The 18432-nt window shown below is 33.8% G+C and overlaps 1 protein-coding gene across 7 annotated transcripts in view; it reads left to right on the top strand.

The window, feature by feature from the left end:
• The window catches only part of LOC136032811 (nuclear factor 1 X-type-like), a 138645-nt gene that overhangs the window by 112525 nt on the left and 7688 nt on the right, over positions 1-18432 (top strand). For 6 of the 7 annotated variants that reach the window (XM_065713209.1, XM_065713215.1, XM_065713214.1 and 3 more), the window contains 3 exons: positions 2880-3015; positions 8560-8708; positions 14325-14556. In XM_065713209.1, coding sequence (XP_065569281.1) covers positions 2880-3015; positions 8560-8708; positions 14325-14556 — 517 coding nt within the window. The remainder of the gene's footprint in view (positions 1-2879; positions 3016-8559; positions 8709-14324; positions 14557-18432) is intronic. The other variant, XM_065713213.1, reaches the window with a different exon arrangement.

Here is an 18432-nt window from a genome sequence, read left to right as displayed (position 1 = left end):
TTAATGTTTTGTTGTTGCTTTTGTTTTTAGTTTGTTTTAGTACGTCTGAATGCTTGCCACTGAAAGAAGTAAATAAATTGAAGACCCTGTATCATAAACTAATAATTTACGACTCAAGCAAAGATCTGGATAAAAACCACTGAATCCCACACAACAATCTGATAAATTGAATAAACGAAGAAACAATTACAAGAAAAAGAAAGAAAATACATAAATATTAAACTATTATATTATATTTTATGTAAACATTATATTGTGCTAGAACTCCCTACGAAGTAAAGGGTTAGTTTGACTAAAACAGGGTATTAATAATCGTGTTAGCTTGTGTTATAAACAAGCTCTTTCAGGAACGTCATTTCAGGAATAAGGAATAACATAAAACATAATGTGTCATATAACTTTTTGGCCTTGGTCGGTTCCAGAACCAACGTTACATCTCGCTGCGTTCACATCACAACGTCTTTAAAAAGGCTACGATATTTCAGAGACCTTCATTCATACTGACTAATTTACTTATAGTAATTTAATTTACAAATTCCCACAACGTTTTGACAATTATAACAATATTTTATTAGTTTTTAACAATAAATTTTCGGTTTACAACAATACTGAAATGTATGATAATATTTTGAACAATTTAGTATAATTTAAAAATTGGTTTATAACTCGTGCCTGGAATTTTATTACGGCATAAGTTTAGATTTAAAAGCAAGACATTTTTTTCATTTGGCAAAATGACACTCTTTAGCTACGATTTTGTCTTGCAAAATCAAAAATTTACAAATGAACTTGCGAATTTGACAAAATTTTTGTCAAAATTTACAAATTACTACAATGTTTTAACAATTATAACAATATTTTAACAGTTATTAATAATGAATTTTCAATTTTAAGCAATATTTTAATGTGTTACAATATTCTTAACAATTTAATGTAATTTACAAATTAGTTTCTAAGTTTTACCTGGAATTTTATTATGGCCTCAATTTAGATTTAAGTGTAAGACAGCTTTTTGATTGACACTTTAGCTTGGATTTTGCATTAATAGTTAAAAAAATAAAAATAAAAATTTTCATTTTAACTTACTGATTCATTTAGAATCCTAAACCTTTCTGAATTTTCAAACGTTATTAAATAAGTTAAATCTCAAACCGACATGAGCACCCTTAAGCTGAATTTTTCTGGGGGGGGGGTTATCTGGTCTAATCGGCACTTCCAATGCTATGTAACAGAATTTTTTTTCTTTATGCTCTTTTGCTTTATTTTTTTGCAATATTGTTGGGTACATATGTAAACACTTATAGTAAAAAATCAAGAAAACTAATAAGGTAGCAACCGTAACAATAACTGTTTGTTTTTATAATGTTGTCATTAATTGACAAAATTGTCGTCTATTGTCATTTTATTCTTTTTTTACGGAATGGCACTAGATGGTGCTAATTTTTTTTTATTTAGTCTTTCAACGATGTTTCCTTTCTTCTAAAATGTTTCTTTGGTAGGAACATAAAACACGAGAAAGACAAACATATGGTTCTATTTACACTGGTGCTAGTCAAACCATTAGACTACCCTAGTTAACAAAAGTTGTTTTTATCTCCAAATTTGGGTCACATTGCAAAAAAAAAGTAAAAAAAATCAGCTAATCTCGAAAAGTGTATAGTACATTGTTTTATTGTTACATATTTATTGTTTTATTAACCCAATTAGTTATCGGTAAGTAAGATAATTTCGATCTTAATTGATTAATTTATTTTTCGGTTTTAATTATTGTAAACAATTTAATTATTTATCTTAAGAATTAAATGAATAAATTACGAATAATTAGTTATCAAAAACTTAAAGGGAAAAATATTTTTAAAGGGAACAAAAAAAAAATTACTAAGCTATCCTTAGTTCTGATGCTAGCGTGGTGCTAACAATTGCATAATCACTATTAGATACGTTCAGAACTAATGAATCTACTTTTATGCAAATTAGGTACAGAGCTTTTTAGAAAATTCACGGCTGGATAAACATAGACTTTTAATTAAAATTAAGATTCATTGGATTTTTTTTTAACTCTGCTCGATAACGCCGCACTGTCTGTGGTGCTTTTAGTTTTAATCCTTTTTAACTAATTAGCTTGATAATTAAGAGAAAATTAAAATACTTTATAATTCTTATTCAACAATGCAAATAATGTTTATTCAATAATTAATTTTAAATTCTCTCATCAGCTTCCCTTTCTCTTTGGTATAAGAAATTGACTAATTTTCATGATTGTTCATATAAATAAGCGTTTTGCTAATGACGCTTTTTCTTCATAAACGCTGTTATTGATATGATAGCATTGATTGATGGGATTGTTATTGAACTCTTCCAACAAATGTAAAATATTGACGTGCATTTTTTTTTTTTTTTTTTTTTTTTTATGGAATCGAAGCTTCGGTTCCCACCAATTGTAATTAATGTTGCTCCTATAAACTTCATAATTTTGCTAATAATCTTGTAATATCCTTAGTAATATCCAAATCAAATTTGGAAGATCTATTAAGAATATTTCATTTTCAGGGGATAACTCGTCAGATTCGCAGAACTAATAATTAATATAGAAGTTTCTGGGAATTTTTGAGGGGAATAGTAGACAAGTTTGTTTCGGAGGTGAAGGGGGGGGGGACAACCTGTGAAGCTACCTGAATCTAAGTATTTTTTTTCCGAAATAAAGCTTAAGGGAGCATTATGAATTTTCTGAAACAAGATAATCCTTTTTGTTTATGGTATTAATTTCAATAGAAACAGTTCTTCTGCTTGTTGATTAGAGTGAGTTGATCTGGTGCGTGGTCTAAATATATATCTTTAAAATGTTTTATTTTTGTTACTTTATACTCATGTTTTCACAGCCACAATCATCGAGAGGAAGTATGAAGCTCAGCCAGTACTATGCTTCTGGCTCGATGTTACCCCCTCCTCCGCCAGGTGTTGTGGCTCGACCAGTGGCCATCATCCGTTCTACAGGTAGTCAAACTATTCCATATGGTAAATATTGATTTTCTACTCGAAGTTCATGGCTATTCAGTAAAATTACGGTTCTTTCTTGCGCTGGGTGAAGTGATGGTGGGTGAGGATGCCCATTGTCTCAGTAAAGTTGTAGTATTAATAGTTAAATCACTGCATTAGTAATTATATAAATTAAATTTTTAACTACGTTAAATAATTTAATTAATTAATGTTTTTAGTTAGTGTATTTTCATTAATTAAGTATTTTATAATCAAATAAATTAATTGAATATATTAAATTAATCTAATAGCTTAATTTTATATTTAAATGAAGGACTGATATCCTGCTGATGAATAAAAATAATAATTATTTGTATTTTTAGCTGTTTAGCAATAGAGTGATTTTTAAAACAAATTGCAGCATGTGTAGAGTCTCTTCTTTGGTGCATTGCCTGCTCTCAGCTGATTATTAGGGAAAGATGGGATATTGATTTTAAATTTCAAATTTAATTGCTTTGAATTATACTTGAATTTTGGAAAAACCCATCCGTTTTTTTTTAGAAGCCCTTAGCTTTAAGCAGTTGGGATTTTCTTCGGACAAAATCCATGGTGGCTGGCTGCTAAAAACTTAGGCATGCTATGTCCCAAGTCAGCCATTTACCTAGGTTCTGTTCCTAGAATTGTATTTGCTTGACTTTCTTTTAACGGAAATAACAGATGGATTTCAGGGATTACGTTTAGGGGTGTCGTTTGGGGGATAGGGGGGAATTGCCCCCCCCCCCCAATAATGTAGAGAGAAAAAGATTAAATATCCCATGCCCCTTGATTATTCAGATATGAACCTCTTAATAGAAATGCCCCCCCTAGTAGAAATGTTGGAGATTCACCCCTGATTACATTCGTTGATAGACCATTTTAAACTGAGGTGCAGTATCATACACCCATACACTGTTTGAGCAATCGGTGCGGGGTTTCTCCTCTTGCAGGTGAATCCGAGCATATAGTGTTTTTGCGTGTTTATTGACGCCACTCTACATCTCTCCCTGAGAGGTTGTAAAGTTAGCCGTTTGGTACCACAACTCGTGCTTTAGGCTTTATTTTGAGTCCTCTGGAATGGTACGAGTGTTTTAGGAGCCCGGAAAAAATCGGGCGTCAATTCGGCAATTGACCAAATGCATGACTTAACCAGTGGTATAATCGTGTGGGATGGTAATATGTTCTTAGAATGAAGAAACACCCAGCTATCTCTTTCCAGAGAGAGGTCTGATATGAATTAATCCTAAGCCCAATGGATTCAGGATTAAATTTCTTTTGCAATCCGCGCTTTGAAAAAAAAAACAACAACAACAAAGTACTCTCCCCCTAGATTTTGAAAAAAAAATATTTTGCCCCCCCCCCTTAAGTTTCAGTAAATTGACGTCACTGGGCACATCCAGTGGTTGGGAATTGACTCCAACAGAGTCGTAACGTAGATGCAAACGACAAAAGGAAATAAAGAAATAATTGGGGTAACTTTCAAGTCAGAAGGACGGAAAAAATAATTTTAATAAAAAAGCCGTCAATTAATAAAAAAGTATATGTATGATTGTAGGCCTTATTTCTAATCTATCAGAGCTTCAGCAGAATTGAATAAAATCGAATTGACTAAAAACTAAGCACTTTACAATGTGCATAAAATTTATTTCGTTTTAATTAACTTGCACTCTGTAGAAGTAGAAGTCATGCTGATAAATGTATATTTTTCAAATTCTTGCTTTAAAAAAATATCTTGTTAAATGTTTAATTTTTTCTTTTCATGTATATGGTAGTATTTTTACTGTAATTTGTGCCACTAAGGGGTGTCTGACTGGATAAAGAAGAAACTTTCTTCCATGAATAGCCATGGGCTTTCTTTTTTTGCTTCTGTTTTTCGTTTTAAAATAGAGAAGTGTTTGCATATTGCCTTAATAGTAACGAAGAATGGCACATTTTGGTTTATTTAATATGCATGATTGTTTGTCGCTTATATGTATTTTTTGGCTCTTTTTGGGAATTACTGTCTTTCCATTACCTGTCCTTTTTTGGTTCTTGATCCACTGTTTTCGTTACATCTCCTTTCTTAATTCTTCTTCCATTTTTTTATTTGTTCTTTTTCCTTAATTTTTCTTCCTTTCTTTTCATTACCTCTCCTTCCTTTATTCCTCTTTCATTAGTTTCAGTACATTTACTTCCTTAATTCTTCTTGTATTCCTTTTATTAGCTCTTCTTCGTTAATTCTTTTTAATTAGCTCTCCTTTCTTAATTCTTCTTCTATTCTTTTCATTGCCTCTCCTTCCTTAATCCTTCTTCCATTAGTTTCAATACCTTTACTTCCTTAATTCTTCTTCCACTCTTTTCATTACCTTTCCTTCCTTAGTTCTTCTTCTATTCTTTTCATTACCTCTCCTTCCTGAATTCCTCTTCCATTAGTTTCAGTACTTTTACTTCCTTGATTCTTCTTGCATTCCTTTCATTAGCTCTCCTTCCTTAATTCTTCTTGCATTCTTTTTCATTAGCTCTCCTTTCTTAATTCTTCTTGCATTCTTTTCATTACCTCTCCTTCCTTAGTTCTTCTTCCATTCTTTTCATTACATCTCCTTTCTTAATTCTTTTTCCACTTCCATCCAGTTGGGAATGTATATTTCTTGAAAACAAGAGTATATATCAAGACTCGGATGTATGAAGCAGTATCTCTGAGCGTTCCCTCTCTCTCCCCCTTTTATAGTTGGTACCTATGATATCAATAGTATGTTAGACTGGACTTAAAATCTACTTTAAAGTTTTCTTTCTGATTCCACTATCCATAAATATTTTCTGTGTTGCAATGTGTCCTTAATACTTTAATAGCAAATAGCTGACATAAACGCGCATATATCAATCTAATTTAAGATTTTAAACGGGAATTGGTTGTCAGTTGTCAGACTTGAATTTCTGGTATTGAAATTGGCTTTGATTTCAAAATCCTTTGGGGCAAGCATTTATAAATGGAATTAAGCAATGTGTAATGCCATCAAGGCCGTATCCAGGGGGAGGAGGTGCTCCCGGGTTTGACCCCCCTCGAAATCTATGTCCGGATCATACAAAAGTAACAATAATACATATAAACAAATTCCAAAAATAAGAAGAACAATAGGGAATTTCTCAAGACAGTGGGAAACAAATTAGAATGAATATTTGGGCCCTATGTCCAAGGGCCGTCCGCAGCAATACAGATATGTAATAAAAAACAACTTACAAGAGGATAAAATCAATAAAACTAAAATGAACCGTTTTTCAAAACAGTCCCAGCATTCTTACCTCAGCGAAGTTCAACCAGAACTGATAAATAAATTGGGATGAACCTAGGCAATTCATTGAAATGAAAGAAAATGATTTAAAAACATGTTTTTAATGCCAGCCTAGCTTTTCTCGCTGCTGATCTCATAGGTCTATTTGTGACAGGTTCTGTGTTAATATCTATTGTTTTTTTTTTAATATTTCGTAAATTCATTTTTAATTAAATTTGTGTATAGAGCATTTAGTGAATATTCTCCTAAATCCCTATTTAAGGAAATATTATTAATGCTGAGGACGGCCCTTGTACATAGGGCCGAAATATTCATTCTAATTTGTTTCCCACTGTCTTGAGAAATTCCCTATTGTTCTTCTTGTTTTTGGTGTTTGTAATGGAAAGGCAGTGTGGTCTTCGTCGTTATTTTTTTATATAAACAAATTTATGATGCGTTTTGTAAAGCTTTTTTTGTACCCCCACCCCAAGCAAAAGAACTTTGTACAACCTTGAACGCTGTGTTTTCGTTTGACGTTATACGGACAAAACAGAAAGTAAGTCAGCCAAAATCGGTTAAAACTCTTTCTGCCTATTGGCGAACTAAGACATGGGGGAGAGAGATTGCCTAGTGCCATAAAGAAAAGTTATAGCATTGTTAGCTAAATTAATAGTGAAATGTTTGAATAAATTAAGTGAACAAAAATTAAATTATATGACTATATAAAAATTATGTATAAATTATAAAAAAATAACTAATTGTATATAAATTATATTAAAATTATATAACTAATTAAATTAAAAGAATTGAATTTTTATTCAACTAATGAATGTGCTTAATGAATGTATTTTTCGGCCTTGAATACGGCCTTAAATGCCTTGTGTTCATTTGACGTTACTGAGACAAAACGGAAAGCAAGTAAACCGACGAATGCTTTCGATATGAAAACTTCTTCATAGTGTTTTTATTAGTTGATGTTTTTTTTTTTCGAATAGCCATCATCAGTGACGAATCCTTTTTTATCTATTTATTTGACAAATTCAACCATCTCAGATGTAAGAATAAGACTACCTCCTCAAATTAAAATTGCCCCCCCCCCATAAAAAACAGAAAAAATGTTAGAGAATCATCATAAGCGCGTATCGGTTAAAAATCCTCTGATTGAATTTGAACTCCAAAAATCTCTACTAAATGCAACACAGTTTGTTTACATGTGTTTTTGCTAAATTTGTAAAGGTTGAACAAAATTTTCGGGGAAGGGGGGTCAAGCTGGGTACCCTCCTCCTCGATACGGCCCTACCTTGATTTTAAGTGCAGTTTCGGTGTGCTAGTTTAGTGCATGCGGTTTTTTTGATTGCCTTGAACACAGCATTTATTTTTGTTTTTTTAAGTGATATTTACTAAACAATTTTGGTTGCTCTTAAAACTAATATAATATAAAAATGATAACAGTTTCTTTCTTTACATTTTGATACTAGCTGGGTTTCCATATGTCTCTCTGATCTTCTATATCCTTTCCCTCTTACTTTATCACTGCATAAGGGGTTTCTGGCGGAAAAAAGATGTCAGAAATTATGTATTCGTCAACGGATCTTTTTCTTCTACTCTCTCTCTCTCTCTCTCTCTCTCTCCTCTCTCTCTCTCTCTCTCTCTCTCTCTCTCTCTCTCTCTCTCTCTCTCTCTCTCTCTCTCTCTCTCTCTCTCTCTCTCTCTCTCTCTCTCTCACTCTCTCACTCTCTCTCTCTTGCTCTCTCTCTCTCTTGCTCTCATGCTTTCTCTCTCTCTCTCTTGCTCTCGCTCTCTCTCACTCCCTCTCTCAATCTCTAGCTAAAAATTCAAAATGCGCTTAATTCTATTTAATGAAAGTTTATATTTTAGTTATTATTTTATAAGAAGTTCCAAGTTTATTGGGATTGAACGTGCAAAAAGTAGACAAATTTTATTGTGTTCAGCATAGTTTCTTATAAAATAATGAAGACTAACTTAGTATAGCTTTTAAGCCTTGTAGCTGTAGAATTATGATGTATATATATAAAATTAATCGTAAATTCACCAAGACAGAATTATGATATTACTTGTTATCATTATTACATTATTGTGCCCATTTTGGCAAAAAAGACTCCTTTATTTTTGGTCCAACTTAAAACAGCAATAAAAAAAATTAAATAATGTTTTTATTTGTGTTGCTATAATTAATTTAATGAATTTGAAGGTTAACGCTAGATGGCATTGATATCCCCTACCCCCCAAAAAGCCGAACTTTTGACAAGGACTAACTAACCAAAGTGTATATTTCCAGATTTAACTGGTAGTCCACCACAGGCCTCTGGAAGCCCTCCAATGGCACACGAAGAACATAGGGACGATATAAGTCCGCCCCCACACAGTGCTTCCGAATCTTCACATAATTCTAGATATGGATATATGCACTCTCAGTCACCTGGACAGGTAGGGGATCATTTTAAGAGGGGAATTGTTTTATGAAAAGACGGAGTGCTGCTAGAACAGGTTTAATTTTATGGAGCAAAATACAAGATATTTTGTTTATAGAAGAGATTTCGGTACTTGTATGATAAACGCCCTACCGCTTACGTTGTTCATTTATTGACGCATTATAGAACCGTTTTTTTGTTGTTGTTTGTTTCTTTCAGCTTAGCGTGAGACAAGGCAAAGATAAGTGACAGAATAAATGAAAAATATATAACTTGGGGTATATATTTTTACATTGGGGGGGGGGTAAAGTATTTGGACAGTGTTAAGTTAGAAAACAATTCTTACTACATAACATGCAGAATAATTGGACCTAACACATTAGGCATGCATAGCCGCTATAATTTACCCCCTCCCCCCTAATGTGCAAGCCCAAATTTGTTTCTAAAGTATTATATTTGTGTTGCGAGAGCAACACCTTTCTTTCTTCTTTTTTTTCCTAGCGCCCCGATTTCAGCTTATTCCTAGAAAGTGGTAAGGGTCTAACCTCTGCTGTTTTTACGGAAAGTGTGGACCTTAGGCCGGTTTCAGTGCAAATGAAACTTTGCATTTTGGAAAGCTTCGTAGAACTCTTGCATGGGGCCAAAAAGGATGGTTTTTGCTTGTCCTTGAGCCAGAGCCTATAATGTGCGAAGTGAGTGGAATTTTATACCTATGTCAGAGAGAGCTATCTGAAGTTATGCTGTAAAGCTTTCGTTTCATCAAACCATGTTTCTGCTTTCGAGTGGAAAGCTCCGTTCAAGCAGGCAAGCCGGTAGGCCCCAGTTTTAAATTGAAGATGGACTAAAATATATAAGTGTTAAATATATGCAGCAGCTACCCGGCCCCACAGCCAATATATCTTCTTTGAATGATAAATAGAAAAATTTACAGAAACAAAAAAGTGGCATTTTCCCACAGGTCCGAAAGTACTGTTATCTATTGTTTCTACCCATTTCTGTTCGTGATTTGAGCTGAGTTTATCATTCGGTTTTTCGCACTTGGGATTGCAGTAGAGAAATGGTATCAGATGTGCCTCTGAAACTTAAAAGTTCTCTCATTGCTAAAGAGATTAGAGCTTATCCTTTGCTCCTTTCTAAGTGATGACGTTAGAAACTTGGCCTACGGTAAAAAAGTCAAATTTTGAACTAAGACAGGTAGATTTTTTTTTGACGGCAGTCGATAGCTCTTTATCAGCTGATCAAAGTATATATCATCTATTTTTTGGTAAAAAAAAATTTCTTCATGAAATGTACCAGTTTGAAAGTTCAAAAGGGTTGACAACTTCAGTAGTAAGGTACACACTGAAACCAAAATAGGCTGATACCAATTGTGAGACATATAGGGGAGTTTTAAAATAACAGTCGGCTGTCAGCTCATAATCATCTTCGGCAATGAGGGGTTCGCAACTTTTGCTTCTTGGTGCACCTATTATTTGTTTCCGGTGTATTTGATGGTAAGATCACTTGGGTTCTAGTGGTAACACATTTATGGGACTTGTTTATTTTAAGATCCTTACAGATTAAAAGCTTCAGCGTTTAATCGAAGCGAGGAAACAAAACCAAAGTGTTGCTCTCGCAACACTTTGCTCGGCGAAGCCGAACAGACGTTATCGCAACACCTCACGTTGTCCATACAACTTAAATCTAGTTTTATCTTAATTAATCAGAAAAATTAATCTGAACACCTACCTGGCAGTGTTTCCACTTTTCTTTCCAAACGATCTGTAAAAGCTTGGCGATTCCCTGTAAAAAATTAGTAAATGATTCGTCCTGAGACCTATCTGCCGAAAATTGTTTGTATCTTCTTTTTTTGTCAGAAGACGGATTGGGAATTTGGCTTTTCTCCCAAAAATCAATCGAAATGGAAACACTGTTGCCCAGTAAGGTTAATTAAAAACTGTTTTGGTTTATACGTTAGATTTATGCTGATAATAACGATGCAAAGTGACTTTAGAAACTACTGTAATCTGAAAAAATCATAATGAAATAAAACTGAAACTCAGAAGAAGAAAACAAAAAAGTGAAAGATAATGAAAATTATATGCAAGAATAAGCGGAACCATTTGATTTTATTTCAGTTAATTCACTTGTAAGGAATTGTTCCTTAGATAGCTTCAAGGAACCCCATCGGAATCATTATGAAACTTCAGCCATTGCCCCCAATAAATTCTTTGAGGCTAAGCTGATCCTTATACATAATAATGGTAGATGGTAATAAGCTTACCTAAGCTATGTATGTCAGGTCTTGATTTTGTTTAAACGACAATTTGGCAGGAACTATGCCTGCAATCATTTGGTTCAAATTCCAGATTGAATCTGATGATGACAGGAACAGGTTCCGTCGAAATTATTGTTTAAACAAAATCAAGACCTGACATCCATAGCTTAGGTAAGCTTATTACCATCTGACATTATTACATTGCCCCCAAGATTTCCCTCCCCCTACGAATTTGTAAAAATATACTTTTCCGCTATTTTCCTTTAAAAAAAACCTTTTTTAATCTGTCATTGAAAAAAATCGTAAAAACAACGAAATTCCCCTCCATAATTTTGAAAAATATACTCCACTTCTACTGATTTTTGGGACATTTACCGATGGATCGGTGGATGGATTGATGCTGATAAAAGGGAATGCAAAGCGACTTTGGGATTACTGTAACATAAACTGCACTAAACTGCACTAAACACCGAAACTGCACTAAACTCCGAAGAAAAGAAAAAAAAGAAAAGGTAATGAAAATTAAATGCAAGACTAAACGTGTCTAGTTAACTTTATTTTAGTTAATTCACTTGTAAGTAAATGTTCTTCGAACTGTTTCAAGTAACCTCATAGTTATGAGAGTTAACCATGCGTTTATGAAGTATATCAACAACAAAACGACTTCTGCGTAACTATGATTCATCAAAAATGCTCTGATTATATAACTTTTCATTGATGTCTGCGTCAAATGTTTACGTACACAGATATGTCTACGTATGCACATTCTTTTTGGTTAATCATGCCTATTATTCTTCGCTCACTTTAAAAGTAGCAAAGATTTGATAACTTTAAAATAGCATGACGGTAATTTTCTTTCGTTAAAAAACAGCATATTCAGGATTAATTTTTTCGGCATGGGAAGCGAGAATCATTTTGAGATACGACAGGGTTTGATGACACGGTTCATTCATTCCTGTATAGAGGTTGCCTCTTTTCTTTCTCTTAGATCTGTCCTAAAGTCCCCTCCCTTTCTGATGTTCTAAAGACTCCTCCCCCTTCTCTGCTATCTGTCCAAAAGGCTCCTCCCCAATAACACACAAAAATATTTCCATCAAAATGCACTTTTTTAGTGTTTTGACACACCCCTCCTGCCCTTGCTTCCAGGATAATCCAGTGGGTTGTCTCGGTCCGTTTGGACAAATCTGCTTAGAATAGAGGCTGCAAACGGTTTCTTAAACTGATTCTAAAAAGTCACTAAAAGAACGTGCATACTTAAATAAGATTTTCCACAATGAAGGTAAAAATGTTTCTTTGAAATAGTAGATGGCATCACATTTCGGTTGGTTTAAGTCGTTTTAGTATCAAGAACGTTTGATACTTTTTTTTTAAAACTCATAATACGATATAACTGGAAAAATTAGGGTAGCCAGAAGTTTCTCTTCTTTGAAAGATTTTTCCTGATTTTTTTTATTCTGATTTCCTGGGTTTTGATTTTCAGTTTCTGTTATTTTTTCTAAAATATTATGTATAGCAGTTCAATTATTTTTGGAAATTTTGCTATGTCATTTAATGTTCTTCTGAATTTCCTGACCTATTTTCTCGGGGAAAAGAAAATGTTTTTCGATCGTTTACCTCTAAAAGACTTATATTTTTTTATTACAATTTTCCCTTCGTACCTCTTTAAACAAAAGAGGCTTTTCCCTCTCTGCAACATGAATTAGTGCGAGGAAAAAAAAACGTTCACTGCAAAAACAAAGTAGTGCTACAAATTGTAGAAATGTTGGCGCACAAAAACTTTGGCGACGGCGACAGAGTAAATTTTCAAAAATACTAACACATTAAAAGAAAAAAAAATCCTTGATTGATGATCGACTTCTTAAATAGTAAGCGACCTTATTTTTTAAAGTAAGTTTGAGTGACTTCTGTCCATGCACAATACCGTGAAAATCAAGGCTTGTATTTTGAAAACAAGTCTAAATTGACACTTTTTATTGTAGGGCCTAAAAAGAATGAACTAACCTAAGGTTAGGTTAGGCTAGTTTAACACTGCTTTTTTAGTCAAGATCCTGAAATTGTAGAAATTTTGGCGCATAAAAACTTTGGCAACGCCGACAGAGTAAATTTTCAAAAATACTAACATTATAAAAAAAAAATCTTTGATGGAAGACCGACTTCTTAAATAGTGATCGAACTTGATTTTTAAAGTAAGTTTGGGTGATTTCTGTTCATGCACAATACCGTGAAAATCATGGCTTGTATTTTGAAAACAAGTCTAAATTGGCACTTTTTATTGTAGGGCCTAACGATAATAGCTATGAATGCTGAATACCATATTCAATAATTAAAAAAAAAAATTAGAAGCTTTTCTGACTGCAATTTTCTGATGAAATTTCTTTCCATCGAGTAATTTTTAAAAATGATTTTCATTTTGTCAGAAATAAATGAAGTGTCAGAAATAAGATAGAAGTTAGGCAGTTTCAGAGGGCCTCTTTTTAGCACAGTTTTACACGATCTTCTGGATAACTTTCTCTCAAAGTTTGTATTTTAGAAACCTCTTTGATTGTTACTGTTGTCGAGATTTTAGCTGTAGATTGTGAAGCAAGACAAAATAGTAATCCTACAAAATAGCTTTACCACTCATAACTTTAAAAAATTTATAGATGGAGTTCTATTCAAATATCGTGATTGCTAGAATTACTTTTGAAACATGTTCTGTGATAAATGCTTCAAGGACCTTTGCCAACATTCTGGGGGGGGGGGGAATTCCTTATATAAGTAAAAAATGATTTATCCATTTAAAGACTGTTCAAGGGTTCAATACTTGTAATTGTTTATGAAAGTGGAAGGGAGTAGGAGGTGTTCACATCGGCCTGGGCTCTTCTAAATACAGTTTTGGTTTAAACGTAGTTTAACACTGCTTTTTTAGTCAAAATTATAACCTTTTTTGTAACATTTTCAAACCAGGGGTCAGCAGTTTAGATTTCTGTACCTCTGCCAAGCCAATGGGGGATCCGGTGATTTTCCACGCAGACAAATTTGCCTAGTCAGCCGTTTCCTGCGTTGAAAAATTCTACGTTGGCATGAGTGACTGAAAAAAAAAATGTTCAAACATGTTATAGGATTGGGGTGTAAAAAAAAAGGTTTTATATGCAACTGTAGATAAGAAAAAAACGTCCCCCTCCATTAAACTATAAAACTCTACGCATTTGTTTACTATATGCACTTATTAAATAAACTTGTGTGTTTATAAAATTGTATATAAACGTATTTATAAACTCATATATAAGATTATGTGTTTAGGCTTAAACTCAATGCCTTCATGACTATGATAAAGATAGTTTATATTTGTTCCGTACTAGTTTGTATTAATAAAAATTATATCTTACTGTTTAGCTTTTAACCTATTCAAACCTTGGTGTGAACATGTCTGGTGTGGTAAGCCCAACAAATCTGTCCATTTTTCCGTCTTCGTCGCGGTCAACCGCAACAAGGTCAACACCCACGAGCAGGTCATGGCAGACTGGGAATTTTATCACCTTAGAAGAAAACATGGACTATAGTATAATGTCGCCGTTAATTAGTGGAGGAAATAATGAACATCATCCAGGACAAATTATTGATGATGGTAAGGCTTTAATTTCTGCAGATCAATGTTGTTATTGTTTTAAAGTCCTTTAAGATACGAAGCAAAGAGTATGAGTAGCTTATAAGAATGTGAACCGGCACTGTTGTTGACAAAAAAAAAATATCAACGCCATCTAACGTATGGTGACACTATTTTTAAGCTCTGTAGTCATTTTTCTGCCAGGAACTGAGATCAGATACTTATTATTACCGTAATTTTACCAATTACGTTAATTAAATTAATTACTCTTATTATTACATTGGAAAGAATGTTGTCAAATTCTAAATGGTGTCGACAGTTTTTTGATTTAAACTAGCGCCAATTTCATCTCTTGTAAGTTACACAACTCTTTGATTCCAAGGTCATCAAAATAAAACCGCGTATTCCCCCGGGATACATAATAGGTCTATTTGTACCTGAAAACCGTGGTTTTTAAGGCTCAAAGCTATGAATCTATTATGCAAACATCAGATTTTAGTCGGTGTTGCCCCGTTGAATCTTGAATAAATAAGTAAAACTAATTACTTAAATTTGGCAATGCTTTTCGTCTCTAAATATTCAAATGCTAACAACCTGTTGATTCCTACATATAATTACACCTTCGAATTGCTTCCAAAGACAACTCCACCTTCAAATCAAAGCTGTATCTTCTTAAGCTGATTGGTGGCACATGTTTTTACATTATTTTTCTTCTGGTTTTTCATCCACGTTTTATTTATTATTTGGCAGCCGCTACCACGCTTCATAACTGCATTTGGGGGTGTTTTTCATTAAAAATTTGTCCTTTTAATTTTTCCAGATGTATAGGGTTGCGTTTCGATTGTTTCCACTTAACTGATTCCAGCAGTCAAAAATTTATTTCTACTGTTCTTGGTACTTCACTTTTTCTTGTTGTTCTTTTACTTGTTCTTTGTTGTTTTTACTTGTTCTTGTACTGTTCTTGGTACTTCAAACAACAATGTCTAGAAAATATTACCGTCCTAAATCCGTAGAAATATCTTAATGTTACTTTTTTTTTGTAACATCGAGGAATATTCACTTTTTTCAAGTGACTTGAATTTTTTGATGAAAACAATAACAAATGATTAATAGGTGTCAATGACAATTAATGCACCTTTAGAATCTTTTAGATTCTGAAGGTGGCAGAAGTTCAGAAGTCAAGGAATTGTATGCTGTCGTAGTATTTTTCATCTTCATCTTTTAGTAGTATTACTTCTTATTTTTAGGCTGTTGAATTTTTTACTCTTACTCTTAGGTTGTTTCATTTTTTAAGTCTTTGTGGTTTGGTTTATCTTTTTCGTATTGTCACATGGCACTGAAAAGTTTAATGAACATTGGCTCAAAATATCTGCCGTATTCTTGTTCTATTATTGTCATTATCCCATTGACTCTTATGTAAAATCTTGGACTTTTATTCATCTTCAATTTCTTAGAGATTTATCAATTTCCGTCAAGATAAAATTTCATTGTAAGAGCTACAACTCTTGTCTATGTTTCAACCACTCAAAGTAAATTACAGGCTATAATGCACTCGCCCGAGAAAGCCCTCTTGTACCAATTGGCCGAACGTCAGATACAGCGGCGGTTCTGGCCTCTCTTGTTCCCGGGGCAAAATCTCGATTAACCCCCCTCCCTCATTCTCAAACAAAATTTTCAGGACAAATTTTAACAAAATTTTCATTTATTAACAAAATTATTTTCAGTTTTTTAATTAATTAATAATTTTTTCTTGTTATTGTTTAGTTATAATTAATTATTTTAACTATAATTATTTATTTATTTAGTTGTCTACTACTACTACTAACAACTCACCGCAGCACCAAGCCGCCTGAGGCCAACACAGCTACTCACGTTCCTCCTCCATCCCAATCTATTCATAGCCTCTCTCTTTACACACCTTCCCAGGAAGTTCCGATTTCCTTTAAATCTTTCTCTGTAAAATCCTCCCACCCTGACCGTGGTCGACCTGCTTTCCATTTAGTCCTAGATGGTTGGCCGAAAAGGACAATCTTTGGCAATCGGTCATCCTTCATCTGCAGAAAGTACCCTAGCCATCTCAACCTTTCTCTCATTATGGCCCTAGAAAGCGAGATTGAACCACACTTATCATACTGCCTACTGTTTGAAATACAGTCAGTAAGTCAGGTACACAGAAGAATCCGTAGGCAATATCTCTGGAAAACGATCTGGATGAAGTAAATCTTCATCCGCTTTTCGGAGCGCCCATGCTTCAGAGCCGTATTTGCCTACTGTCATCACTGTAGCTTCCAATATTCTAATCTTGGTTTGAAGACTTGTCTTCCTGTTCTTCCAAGCTTTTTTTTAACTTCGAAAAAAAACACCCTGAGCATTGGCTAATCCACTTTTAACATCTTAACTGCTCCCACCGTCTTTATTAATAAAACTACCAAGGTAAGTGAAGCTGCCCACCTGATCAATCTTTTCGTTGCTCAGAGTCAAGCTTTCATCTTCCCTTATAGTGACTTATAAGCCTTAGTGACTTAGTCTTCTTAAAATTAATTTTTGGACCTACGCTAGCACCCTGAACTCGCAAAACCTCTAAAAGTTCATTCATTTTGCTCACACTTCCATCTAGGATGCTTAAATCATCAGCATAACCTTTTTCTGAAACCGAACTGTTGTTCTCTTAAAACTTTGTCTACAGAATCTCTCAGTCTAAAAAGTATCAGATTATTTAGTAATTTGCTACCTACGGAGACCAGACTACTGCCTCGATAATTACCACACTCACTTTTATCACTTTCTTATACAGTGGTTTAATTAAAGTTTTCTTAAAATCGCTAAGTACTTCCCCATTTTCAGAAATCATATTCATAATCTACATCAACTTATTTCTAACCTCAAAGCCGCCATATTTAAGAAACTGATTTATATAGTACTGTACTCCAGTACTATATATTTATATAGTACTGTCGCTAATTCTTCCTCGCAAATCAAATCTTCCTTCACATTAAAGGTTTCACAAACTTTTTCATTTTCCTCTATATATTTTCCTGCAACTCTGATCTCGGTTTAGCAGATCAATCACTATTTATTTTTTTTTAATTTATTTTTATTTTACTAATTAACCTTTAAGTTATTTTTTGCAATTTTCGTCCCTAAAATCTATGCGTCCGAGGCAACTGCCCCCTCTATTCCCTCTCCCCCTAAATCCGCCTCTGGTCAGTCATGAATTGTAGCTCTAAGATCAAATATTTGTGGGCATCAAGCCATGGCTAATTGTAGAAAAAGCCAAGACAGATAGTCCGACTGAATGAAAGGCAAATCTTGCATGACCCTTCTTAGGATTGTATAAAAATGGTTTCATTTCATTTGTTGATAGATAAGTTTATCTATCATCCGTCGATACGTCATTCCTTGGGTAGAACTAAGGTAGATAGTCATAGAACTAAGGAATGAAAGATTGGATTGATTTTGGGTTGACGCATGACCCAATGTCTACTGGACTAGTATGTACAATCTGGGACTGGATTTGCTTGGACTCACAGACGAAGAGGAGAAACCTAAGCCTAATAGGCTTGGCCGCTTGTAGTCTAAAGGTTGGTGGAATACAGTATCATAGGATTGACCATGACCAACAAGTCCCCTGGACTCGCAGGCGAACGGTGAAACCTATAGTTTTCCAAAAGTTTGGTTAAATGGCTAACCTTATTTACTATACTGTTGTTCTGTTTGGTCGGGAACATTTTATGGTCACCTGAAACCTTTGCTTGTTCTGCAGAATTCAGCTGTGGGCGCTATTAATGGAATTGATAGACTTGCCTCAGTTAGAAATATTTATCCGCGAATCCATATTTTAACGTTTTCAGGGTTGTGGTTATTTTGTAAACTTCAACTATATGATATTATTAATAA

The sequence above is a fragment of the Artemia franciscana genome, chromosome 11 (assembly GCF_032884065.1).
Source record: "Artemia franciscana chromosome 11, ASM3288406v1, whole genome shotgun sequence".
NCBI classification, from domain to species: domain Eukaryota; kingdom Metazoa; phylum Arthropoda; class Branchiopoda; order Anostraca; family Artemiidae; genus Artemia; species Artemia franciscana.
The sequence above is the reverse complement of the archived record's forward strand: the minus strand, read 5'-3'. Positions and strand labels throughout refer to the sequence as shown.